Raw genomic sequence first — 12,650 nt, forward strand, 5'->3', positions numbered from 1 at the left:
TCTCACCATTATTCGCCCGAATCGTGACACGACTGGGTACCATCATCTTCACCATCATCCTCACCATCATCGTTATTAGTTTTTCATACACAAACCAGCCAGCAAGCGTTGCGTAGGGGAGGGGGCTGCAAAGCAACTCGTCTTTCCCACCCATCATCAAGTGGCGGTGGCGAGGCCCAAACTGAACATTGCTGCTACCTTTAATCCCCCACCTAACGCCGTGTGTGCAACATCCAGCTAGGATTAGCGAATTTCATACGCGACTCCGTACAGGCCGTCACACTCAGAGTGTATGATCTCGGTGAAGTGAGTGGAGCGTAGAACGTTTAAGGCGTCGAGAAATTTGGACTTAGATTCTCCAGCTCCGGATACTGGGAGAGAGGTTTCGTTCAGTTCAGTGCCGGACGCACGATCCTTAAGATCGGATCAGCTTAGTAGTTTCGCGGGTTCCTTGAGTGTCACCGAGTGAGCTGAGTATATCCACCACGGAACGATCGAGTGATCCATCCTTTACGTACGCATTTCGTTTGATCCAGTACCGTACCCAGCCGGAGACAAACCCAATCGATCCCCACCCTGTTCGATTGGTCGTCTATTTCGTTATTGTGCAAGAACGGCCATCATCATCTGAATGGTCCCCCGAATGCAGCAAGTTGCTAATTTTCAGTGCCTAGTTTCCCACAAAACCGTGCCGTGCCGTGTGTGTGCGCCATGTGCTGCAGAAATAGTAGTGTGAAGGCGACGCACCGACTGGATGGACAGTGAGGTGTAATGAAAGTGCGTCCAACAAGTCAAATTATAGCTTCGAAGTAGGTCGAACAGTGTTTGGTGAATTTAGTGTGCGAGTACCACCCGATACCACCGCATCAAACCACATTCCGATGAAACAGGTGACAATCTGCACGATCGATAATCGATTGAAGGCAAGCTTTCGTCGAGAGTGAGTGATCAAGTGTCCAAATAGCGCCAAAAATGTGCCATAACCATCCAAGTGGTTTGTCCGAGTGCTGTCGCCTTGCTCTCCTGCTGCTGTCAACGCTGCTCCTTCTAGTGGACGTTGTAACTACGCACGAATTCACGATTGGGCCCTGCCAGTTCCAGTACCTAGAACCGTGCACATCCAAAACGATTGCGTTCTACGTCTTCTCCAGCGAGCACCCGAAGGATGGTCCGATACTGCTCGACTCGATCGATCCACACGTGCCCGAGCATATCGCGCTCAACCATACCAACAAGCTGATCGTACACGGATATGGCGGAAGTATCGATTTTAACGCTACCAAAATGATCCGTAAAGGTAAGCGAATGGAAAGGGAGCTGAAAGCACCACAACCGATAATGTCACCCGTGTGTGTTGGGTGCGTTTGTTATTCCTTTTCCGATTCCATTGGTAGCGTACTTGCGAAAACCGAACACGAACGTCTTCATCGTCGATTGGGGGAAACTGTCCCGGCTGCCCTGCTATCCGACGGCCGCCTTCAACACGAAGCAGGCGGGCGAATGTACGGCCACATTCCTGATCGGGCTGCAGGCGAACCATCCGGAGTTTAGTACCCGTGATCTGCACGCCATCGGGTTCAGTCTCGGTGCGCACGTGCTGAGCTTCACCAGTAACGCGCTGGAGAAATCGATTGGCGTCAAGTTCCGCCGTATCACAGGTAGGTAGCGTAACGCGCTCCAGATGAAAACTGCTACCGCGCGCGCTAGCTGTTTACAACGCACGGTTCCGAGTGCTCAACACGGCTGCACGGTTACTCGTGAGTAGTGGTTCGCATTGACCGAGTGACAGTTGGGCATAATTTTTACTATCTCTCCGACCGACCATGTGGAGACGGTGTGACTGCGCGTAACAGTTTGCGCGGACGCGTATTTTTATCCTCACACGCGTTCAATGCACTGATGAACGGTGTGGAATAAAAACAAGATCCTAGCCCGGCTCCTGCCAAGCCTAAGCCCAGCGCAACGGTTCTGCTAACGGAAAACCCGTTTCATCGTAAACTTCCGAATGGTCTCCGATCGCATTCTATCAAGACGAAAGTGAGATCAAAATCAGCCCGTGAGAGGGTTATAAATTTGCAAAAATATTACATCCATCCCCTCCGTGACCCTTGTTGTGGGAGCTCTCTGGCTAAGTGGAAAACCTCTCTAATTCGATGCTGCTTGGCTTGGCTAATTTCGCGAGAATTTTTCGAAACGTAGGTCGTGTTAAAGCCTTTCGCAATTCCACAACTCCCGTACGGTTGATTGGTCATAGCGATGCATGTTCAATGTACGGTACATGATACTGTGAACTGAACTGACCTACGCCCGCTGGTGGAACTGATTCCTTTCGGCTAGATTGCACTAAAGTTGAAAACAATAAGTGCACTCCAATCATCGGCACAGCCAGGCGGAAGTAATAAGATTTTATCTGGATTTGTGGAAAATTATCGGCTCTATCTGCTAATGAGCTGCAAATCATATTAAATGCACCGTGGATAGCATGTGATGCTGTGTTTTGAGTTCAACAGTGAGTGAAACGATTGGAAAAATGGTAAAGTAAGGTTCGTGTGTTTAAATGTTAAATTAAAACAGCTTGAAACTATAGTAAATTAATTGAAAACTATTTGAGGGGATATGCCATCATCTGATTCTAGGCACAAAGACCAACTAATCAGTCTCTTAAATTTCTGCATGAACAAACGTTTCTACGAGTTATATACTCGTTGCTTAACCTTTAGGAATAGCTTCCACTTCTTGGAAGAAACCGTCAGTAACAAACAATTCTATTCGACCTTATATATCCCAAGGTTACTTCTATGCACATTACCATAAAATACTAATGTCATGAAGGCATGAAACCAGCATCTATCAACACTTCTAGAAATATGGAATGTGATTACGCATTCTCCTTTCTATCTGTTGTAACGTCCTACTTATTATAACATGCCTACCATATGAAATGAAGGTGAGATTTACTCAGATAAAAGTAATAAATTTAGATAAAAGTAATCCGTCAATGCATATTTCACAACGCAGGACTGTTGCAACATTCAATAGAAATCTACTCTAATGAGTCCTTGAGACAGTACGGTGGCATAGGCGGCAGCGGAGCCCATGCGGAAGACTAACTATTTAGCAACGGATAATTGAGACGGGGTGGTCCGGTGGCTGAGGCGATAACGGCGCCGATCTTCACAGCGCAGGACCGGGGTTCAAATCCCATCTAGACCGCCTACCAGTACGCAAAGCTGACAAACTTTCTATGAGTAAAATCAAGTCACAGAAAGCCATAAATGGCAGGCCGAGACATTTCGAGGTTGTAATGCCAAGGAAGAAGAAGAATTGTGACAGGCCCAGACTTCTTAAGGTAGTAGAGCTACAGAAGAATAAGAACGTTTTCTTATTTTCCACCTAGTCTCTTCAAACGGTTAGAACATAGATTTTACTTATTTCGGAAGTAAAATGTTCTAATTCAGGCAAGGAGAGCTTTGTTCAGGAAACCCTGCTCCATTGTGCACCTTATATGCCTGCAAGGGATGCCTTTGCGATGGAAAGTGTATGAAATATATTTGTTATCGTAGCAAAACGTTCTGGCAGTTTGTCTTATTCCTGGTCCACGTTCAGTAATGGCAACATCAAATTTGATTAACAAGGAAAGCAAACGGTTTTGTTATTGATCATGTAATCGATATACTCAGAAGGCTGATAGCTAGCTTCTGCCTGTTTGTAATTTGTTCTGCCTGTATTTTGTAATTTTCTACAAATAATCTAATGTACTACATTAAAGATCGATAGAAGGCAGCGTGTAACCGATAATTGAAACCACTCAAGCAACTCTTTAACTTTCATTTTTCGCTACCATACTTTGTATATGATCACCACAGTGCAGAAGTGCACAACCCTGTTTTGCCAACACCCTCGTTTGACACTATTTCCAACCGATCGAAAAATGTTCTGTCCGCGGCAACAGATCTTCTGTTGAAAGTGAGAACCATGTCGGGGTTTGCATATTTCTCACCGGTGTATGCGCACACGCGTTCGGCTGACAACCTGCGTGACCCACGTTGGCTAGAGCAAGAGAGTGAGAGAGAGAGAGAGGTAGGGTCACACATTAATTACGAACCTACAAATATGGCTGAACGATCGGCACCAGAAACCTGTTCATCGGGTGGAGCAGCCGGGCGGATTTCTCCGCATGTAAATGCTAATTAACCAATGAATTGAAGTCAAATTGACCGTCAATTGTTCATCCTTAAAGTTGTGAGAGGAACCACAGTAGAAAAAAAACGTAACAACTTGCGCTGGATTGCATAACCTCACACCGATCTCCGAATGGTTGTGTATTTGCGCTTGTATGTAGTACACGCAGATGTTTCCGTACCTTCAACATCCGTGCACGACATCGACTAATGTCAATGTCGACCGGCGCCCGTCATAATGTTCACCGCTTGCCTCCAGCAGTTCATGTCAAGTTCAAAGCTCAAGAGTTTTAGTAGATACAAACAAAAAAGAGAAAAGCTCCATTTCATGACCGTCCATCACTCGCTCAGCATGTACGTTTTTTGCTCGCTTAATCGTTGGAGCAAACACTTCCTCAAATCATAGCACGAGGTCAGCGAGCGAGATGATTACAAACCCGGTATGACACGTGCCAAGTATGATGTTTTTCACGTGCCTCTCTCGATCTTCAGGTCTCGATCCAGCGCTGCCATTCTTTGCCACGGCTCGTCCCCACTGGAAGCTGGACCAAAGCGATGCCGACTTTGTCGATGTGATCCACACAAATGCGGGCGTGTACGGGAAGATCGAGGCGTGCGGACATGTCGATTTCTACATGAACGGTGGCCAAAATCAACCGGGCTGTGAAAAAGATTCAAGTGAGTGACGATCACATCGGGGTGTGCTAATGCACGCCATCCGCAATAAGTGAAACCAATTCGCACGAAACCATTTTCCAACCGTGCCCAAATAATCGCGATCCTTACGACAGATCAACCCCTATGCAGCCACAAAATGTCGGCCGCCTACTTTGCGGAATCGATCAACAGCAAGCATGGCTTCTGGGCGACACGCTGCACCAGTTACTTTGCATACTTTTTCGGCTTCTGTAAGTATCGCGTCGAGCAGCAGCAGCAGCAGCAGCAACAGTCGTCGATCGAAGATAGCAGCCGGCAGGAAGAAACGACGCAACCTGGCGTGGCCCTCGGCGAAAACAACAATGTGCACGATAACAATCGCATACTGATGGGCGAGTACTGTTCGAATACGTGAGTAGCGCATCAATCAAATCCGACTGTGTACCACACCTGTGTGCTGTACCTGAGAATATTTCCTCCGTCCAGTGGGTCAACACTTCCCGGTGTACCCGAAATCCAATATTTTGGGGACTTTAGCGCCAATGACCTACTGTACCGTTTCCTGGTCCCTTTGTAACGTCGTTTTTGTCTCCATTCTTTGCCTTTGCTTCTTTTCCACAGTGTCGAGGGAGTATATTTTGTGCCCACCAATCCAAAGCCTCCGTTTGCGATGGGTTTCTAGAGGAGGCCCTAGGTCCTAGACTTCCAACGGACGTACGAAACTGGTTGCTGGTTCTTGAGGCATGAAGCGACATTTGTCGCTGGAACCATTCTCCATTCAAGAGCTTTAACAGTGTACGGTGGCATAACGCAGAGCAGGACTTCAAGTGTGCTAACTTGCCAACGTAGAACATTAGTGTTACAAACCTTCCACAGCCACTTAGAAAACCGGAAAGAGCGAACCGTAGAACTCATTCAGTTACCTTCACCGGGCAGTAAACAATCAGTACAGAAGATCTCACGGAACACGGGGGAAACATGGAAGATTTCACCTTGCTCCATTGCTAATGTTGACGATTGGCATCGGCAAGTTAGAGAAAAAAAAGCAGCACCACACACACACACACTCGCATAAACTCGCATTACGGCAGGGGAGCAAAAACAACTTGCTCATAAAAAGAATTAGAGGGCAATGGCGCACAGAACCGTCTCATTACCCGTTTAGTACCAGCAAGATCACCGGCTCATGCAATCGAGCAGCAGTGAGACGGTAAGCTGCGTTGGTTAAAATAAATTCACCAAAAGGAACACATCACAACAACGCAGCACATTATTGGTGATTTATCGGGATCAACCTGGGGGATCGCGCCGGGCTTATGCCTTCTTCGTGGGCCTAACATTTGTGCGATTGCCACACCGTCGTGGTGGTAATTTGTTTGGTAGTCATTTGATCATCGGTAGGTTAAGTGCACCCGAAGTCAGTTACCAGTTACCGAACGACCTTCAACGATGCAACGTGCGGGAAGAGTTACAGGACATGTGGATTGTATGTTGGTGAAAAAAACGAAACCAGCTAAGGGAAACAACTGCCATTCAGTCAAGCATTAGGAGAGCGAGTGTGATCGGTGAAATAATAGATCGTAATGCATTAATGGAAGGTGTATCAATTACACGGAGCATAGGTGTAGAAATTAGTGTTTAAGCTAGACGCAACTACCTTAAGGTTTTGTAAAATAGTGCATTCGCGTACTTTGGACAGTGTAAAATATTTATTTAATAAACAACTTTTAACCTCCTTTCGTACTGTTTCACAATTACTGCAACAGCGGGTGCGCAGATTCACTAAACGGTGTGTGATTTTTATTATCGATTTTTAAACGACTGATTTCGCTTGATTTGCATAGTTTTGCAAATACGATGTTGCATTATTATTGTGCATTGAGTTTACAGCTTTGTTTAACCGGTTTGGACTTAATGGGCGCCATGCTCGCATGATCCCCGCAAAGTCAAAGGTGTCCAACCCATATCCACCTGTAAGGTAGTTTCATTTTTTTTATTATTTTGTCCCCAAATATGTGTTTTTGCAGTTATCATAGGGCCTAACTCCATTTATAAATTGCACTGATAGGGTATGGAGAACGACAACAAACCTTTTGGTTTCCTTTAGAGGACTAAATCTGCTTTTATTGGTTTACTTTGACTTGATTTACATGACACTGGACAGTTAGTCGTGCGCATGCGATACTGCCGTGTAACTGGATGCGATACTTGCTCCAAAAAATAAAGATTGCTCAATGTATTCAGCCATCCCGATGGTTTCGACTTAGATGATTCTTTGAGTTGAACCCCGGTCCTGCTGTGTGAAGACCGGTGCCGTTGTCGCATCTACTACCGGGTCGCCCATCAGTATCAGTTATCAACATTATAAATATAATCTTTTTATTCTAATATACTGTCCCAGTGCACTCTTACTAACACTACGACTATGACCAATAAATGAAGAATTCTTTTTAGCGTTGTTCAAGATAAGGATGATCTGGATTTTTTTGCCTCACATCTGCGAAAGGAAAATTGCAACAGTTTCCTTGCAACAATTGCAAGTTGCAACAATGACGTATTCTATGAGGTGTAAGACGATCCACTTCATGTCATGAGAATGACACAGGACGACCCAACCTGTAAATACGTTTAAAACCGTCCAAATAAAAAAGGAGGCGTGGTAGGACCAAAGAGAGACGGAGAGAGGGATGGCGCTGTTGCGTCAATCAGAAAGGCCGAGATACTGGTTTGATAGACATCAACACTAAACCTTGCGGGGTTTCAAGCATTGTTGGAACAGATTAGTTAATTTAATTTTTTTACGACCAAAATAGCAAAAGAGAAAAAAAAATTATTCCATTGAGTATTATTAAAAAAAGATACACTGAATTCTCAACCCGACCACTGAATACAAGTGATCATCTAAAATAAATCATCATTAAATTCTACAGGTCTTATTCTAACGCATAAATATTAGTTAACGATGCTGAAGCTTTTTACACACATTATGCTTATTATTCCTACTTATTCTAATATTTTTAATAGTATCACTGCCAGGTTTGACACCCCTGTAAAAAACAACCCCTTAAAACACATATCACCAACACAGCCACGCAAAGCTTGAACCTGTGATAAACAAAACAAACCCCCAACACGTAATGCGGCGGGGACCTACGACAAGTGCATATCGATTGAAGCCGGGTGTTGAAATCAGTTCCACTAGGTCCATCTGCTCTACAGCACAGTCCTCTTGTATCGTGTGTGTTCTAGTAAACTCTATTTCTTGCCTCGGGCTGCATTTACTACAAAGTGTTTCCATAGCAACGCGACGCTTTTGCCGTCACTTCCTTCTTTCACCGCGCCCTAAACAACAGCCCTAAACAATGCGGAAAGCGAAGTAGCACAGCACGCGAAAGAAGTCGCCGACTTTTCTCTTAGTAGACCAACGGGAAACGGACTTTCACTTGGCCGTGCCATCACCAGCTCCCGTGGTGCGTTTTGGATCAACAAACTCGCATATACGGACAGTCAAAGCCGAACCGTCCGGACGGATCGATCATTTTTTGGACAGGTTCGGTTCCCCTGTTTGTCATCGGTCATTTACCGTCTGCCTGCCTGTGAGTGAAAATCGATATTGTGCACCACCGCGCGAACCGCGAAGAATTGCTAACGAGAACCAGTGAAATCATCGGCACCGATTAAGTGTCATAAAAGTGGCAAAGCGTGCACCTGGCAGAAAGAAAAAGGGCCAAAGGAGGGAAATCACACGCGCAAAACACTTTCGCGCCACCATCATCGCACCATGTTGCGCCGGGAACGCGTAAAGAATATTTAAAACCACCCTTCGGGGGGTGCTTGGTTGGTCTGGACGATGGAGTCGCTGTCGCAGAACGGCGGTGATGCGGTGAAACTTTCGGGTCCCAGCCGGCCCACCCACATTAATCCATTAGTGGTTTAGTTTCATCCGAACGGCAATGGTTTGCGGATGCGTTTTGCTAATTGTGCGTTTTGTCCGCGTTTGGCGTTTCGAGTGAGTGAGCGGTGCAAAAATAATGAATTGACACTTGCTCACATGTGACTGTGTGAAATGCATCTAACCATTTCCGGTACAAGCCAATTGCACACGTTGTAATGGCCTCTACACAGCGAGAACTTTGAAAAGGGTTAGTGTGTGTGTGTGTGTGTGTGTGTGTGTGAAGCTTGAAGTCGTCCGTGACTGAGTGCTTGTGCAGAAGAAGAGCGATAGTGTGTTTGTTGTGATATTGATAAGCGGTGTTTAGCACAGCGGTCGTTTGCTTATCATAGCGAGCAGCATAAAACATCAGCGAAGCAGACCAGCCCATCGCAGGGTGATGAGAGTAGCATAATGTCGAGAAGTGGGAAGTTTATTTGCTCTAAAGTGCTTTGGGACACACTGGAAGCAGTGTTGCTTTTTGGTATGAAATTGTTTATCAAATCAAGGCAGCCATGACAATGACAATTCACTATCCAACCCTTTGTCAGGGTTATTACACATGCCCTGAAGTGTTCCTTATCATCGCTTCTTATCATCCGCAAAGAGTTGATCGTCTATTTGCATTATCTTGAGAATCATTAAAACAACTCCCTTATCTATTGCTTATATTAAATGTTATCAATTCGAGCGTTAAAAAATATGAAAAGACTGAAGAGCCTTTTAAGTAAACGCAAAGTTGTTTACTACTTAAGTATTGTACTTTACACTATAGACATCGAAAGAAATTACTAATTTCAAATGTCATTGTGATGGTAGTATCAATATAAACCAAAGTACCATAATATATTACTGCATTTTGTTCTTTTAATTTTCCCTCAACAGCCTTACTATTCCTGCCATCCGCCCAACCGGTACCAGTCTCGGTCAAAAAAGGCCGAAGTAGTTTCAACATTGGAAACTGTGTCTGGATCGTTGATCGTCCCTGTCCGGATAGCGATATTCGGTTCTATCTGTTTACCCGGTCGAACCCCGATGATCGACAGTACATCCACATCGACGAGACCTGGGAGCAGTCCAACCTCAGCTCCTCCTACTTTAATCCCTCCCATCCGGTTAAGGTGATCATCCATGGCTACAATGCTGACATGTTTCTGACACCACTGATCAACATGAAAGGAGGTAACAAGCCCATTCTTTACAACCTTATCGTGCTGATCCTAATGCTAAGTTTCCTTCGTTTGCCAGAGTACCTTGCCCGTGCGAACTACAACCTGTTCTACGTCGATTGGAGTGATCTTGCCCATGGACCCTGCTATCCATCAGCCGTACACAATACGCGCCATGTTGGCAAATGCATCGGTCAACTTGTGCAGCGGATCATCGATGCCGGTACGGATAACATTCATCTGGTTGGATTTTCACTCGGTGCACAGGTGACGAACTACGTGTCCACAACGGTACGGCCGTTCCGATTGAAACGCATCACAGGCCTCGATCCCGCAATGCCACTGTTCATTACGGCCGCTGCGGACGATAAGCTGGACCCTTCCGATGCGGAGTTTGTGGATGTGATCCATACCAACGCGCTGGTGCAGGGAAAGATAGAACGCTGTGGGCATGTGGACTTTTACATAAATGGAGGAATTCTTCAGCCAGGCTGTTGGAGCTCGGGGCAAAGTAAGGTCTTTCTATCACTGCTTAAAAGAGTGCCACCTAATACACACTTTCTTTCCTTGTAGATCCAATGGCTTGCAGTCATCACCGGGCACCGGATTACTATGCCGAATCGATCCGCAGTCTGACCGGGTTTTGGGGCTGGAGCTGTCAAAGTTACGTGTATTACCTGCTTGGCTTCTGCCCACAGAACAACCTGCAAGTTATCGCCGGTGAAGATTGTCCGTCCGGTACGGAAGGCATGTTTCTCATAACGACCAACGCGGCTTCACCGTTTGCGATTGGCCGTTGGGCTGGATTCAGCATTCCTCAGAAGAAAGATTCGGTGCTACACAAGCACGGACTAAACCGAGATCCGTTCATCAGCGATATCGATCAGTGGGGAAAGCTGGAAAGCTCCTTCAACAACGTGGATCACTTTCCGACACCATACTCGCAGGATCCAAACCACGCACAGGATGATGACGAGTGGCCATACTTTAATCACGTCGGTACCAAGGACCTCACGAAGGAACATATCAGGAAAATTCTCGAACAAGACAAATCACGCTACGGAGGTGGTGATCATGGACCGATCGCTTCAAGCACACTAGCTACTACGGTCCCTACTACGGTGGCGTCACCTAGCGATAACGATATCGACGATGCGTTCTACCTGCAGGACTTGCGCCGCCGATTACAGCAGAAGGAAGCGAGCGTAATGCAAAACTACGCCATGCCAATGTTCAACGCGCACTAGTGCAGTTGTGCGGACCTGGTCGCCACCGTGTCTGATTGTGGTGCACAACACTCCATCGATTTTACCAGAAGCAGCAGCAGTAGCGAGCAGTTCCCAATGCAAACACGTCATCTTTATCTAATTAATGAGTCTCACACGTTCTGTGTAGCGCGGTGTGTAGAAAGTAAGCTATGTAGACCAGAGGGTGTAGAAACAGGAACCGGTTCTTGGGACGGTAAACAGGAAACACAATTAACTACACCCGTTCACCCTCCAGAACACCCCCCACCCCCCCAAAAAAGGCCCCAATTCCATTTGCCATCGCCTTAGCTCATTGTCATTCGGTAGTCCAATGTAAGAGACAGGTGTTATTTTGTTATACATTTTCTTACCCCGATAACTCCGTGCTTTATGGAAAACGCGTTCAGGCGTGCAGGGAAAATGGCTATTCAATCACCTCCATCGCTAGACCGCGGGCGTTACACTTCTAATCAGCCTACTTAGAACGATTAGACCCGACCCGGCTGTAAAACGGCAGTAAATGTAAATAATAGACGAATCAGAAAAAGCAGGAACTAGTCATCAAAAGTCACCACCAGCACACACACACAAACGTTTTCGGTGCTGGGAATATTGAGGCTCATTGTCACGTTTATCGGACACTGTGGCTCACGGCAAACTGTCACCAGGAATGACGGCCGGCGTGGTGCCTTATAAATTGTCCTTCCATGTTGGCGATCGTTTCAGTGTTGCGGTGATAGTTTTGGTGCGAATGTGCAGGCGAGTCTTGGTGATCATGCTGATCAGGAGGACTCTGACGTTTGTTCTTCTGCTCCAGGCAGGTGCGTAGCCGTGGGATGGAACCTAGTAGTGCCATTTGAGTGCGTGTTTTTGTTGTACTGAGAAGACTTTTAGGAAACGGCTTACGATAGAATAGTTCTTAGCTAGAAATGAGTTATAAAGAGCATAGTTGTTCTAGTGTAAGTTATCCTATTGGTATCGTTGGCATTCCAACTCCATTTTGAAGAGTTGTGCGTGACAAAAAACATTGAATAAAACGTTACTCATTGCGGTTACTTTAGAAGCAAATGAAACCGGTGCCGATATTGGTTCCAATTCTGGAATTACGGTGACACCATATCACTTTCGCTTTCATCGACAGTAAACAGAGACAACTAGTTCCGTTCTGGCCATTGTCAATGACACAAACCGAGGTCCAAAATTTGTTCAAAATTCCAAAACATCCCACCGCACCTTCGTTCGGCGGTCATTCATGACCTTCATGGTGCAGATGGTCAACAGCAAGTGTTGTTGACACGGTTCGTACCACGGTAAATGATCCCAATTTCGTTAATCACGCGTACCTCTTTTTGTGGATATACACTTCGCACGCTCCAGCTGATAATGCTTCCCGGCCAGTGGTGGTGCTGATGATACAGTTTATTAGCAGCCACAAGCCACCACTCCGATGTCACGCCGGCGAACC

The 12,650-nt window shown here is 46.0% G+C and overlaps 1 protein-coding gene across 1 annotated transcript; it reads left to right on the forward strand.

Annotated features, from left to right (window-relative positions):
• The first annotated feature begins 26 nt into the window (after positions 1 to 26).
• On the forward strand, positions 27 to 11,594 carry LOC118513255. The gene is made up of 7 exons (XM_036058818.1): positions 27 to 1,297; positions 1,395 to 1,658; positions 4,674 to 4,859; positions 4,973 to 5,249; positions 9,767 to 9,951; positions 10,018 to 10,449; positions 10,512 to 11,594. The coding sequence occupies exons 1-7, from the start codon at positions 973 to 975 to the stop codon at positions 11,183 to 11,185; spliced, it is 2,343 nt and encodes a 780-aa protein (XP_035914711.1). The 5' UTR covers positions 27 to 972; the 3' UTR covers positions 11,186 to 11,594.
• The last annotated feature ends 1,056 nt before the right edge of the window (positions 11,595 to 12,650 follow it).

The sequence above is a fragment of the Anopheles stephensi genome, chromosome 3 (assembly GCF_013141755.1).
Source record: "Anopheles stephensi strain Indian chromosome 3, UCI_ANSTEP_V1.0, whole genome shotgun sequence".
In the NCBI taxonomy this organism is placed as follows: Eukaryota; Metazoa; Arthropoda; class Insecta; order Diptera; family Culicidae; genus Anopheles; species Anopheles stephensi.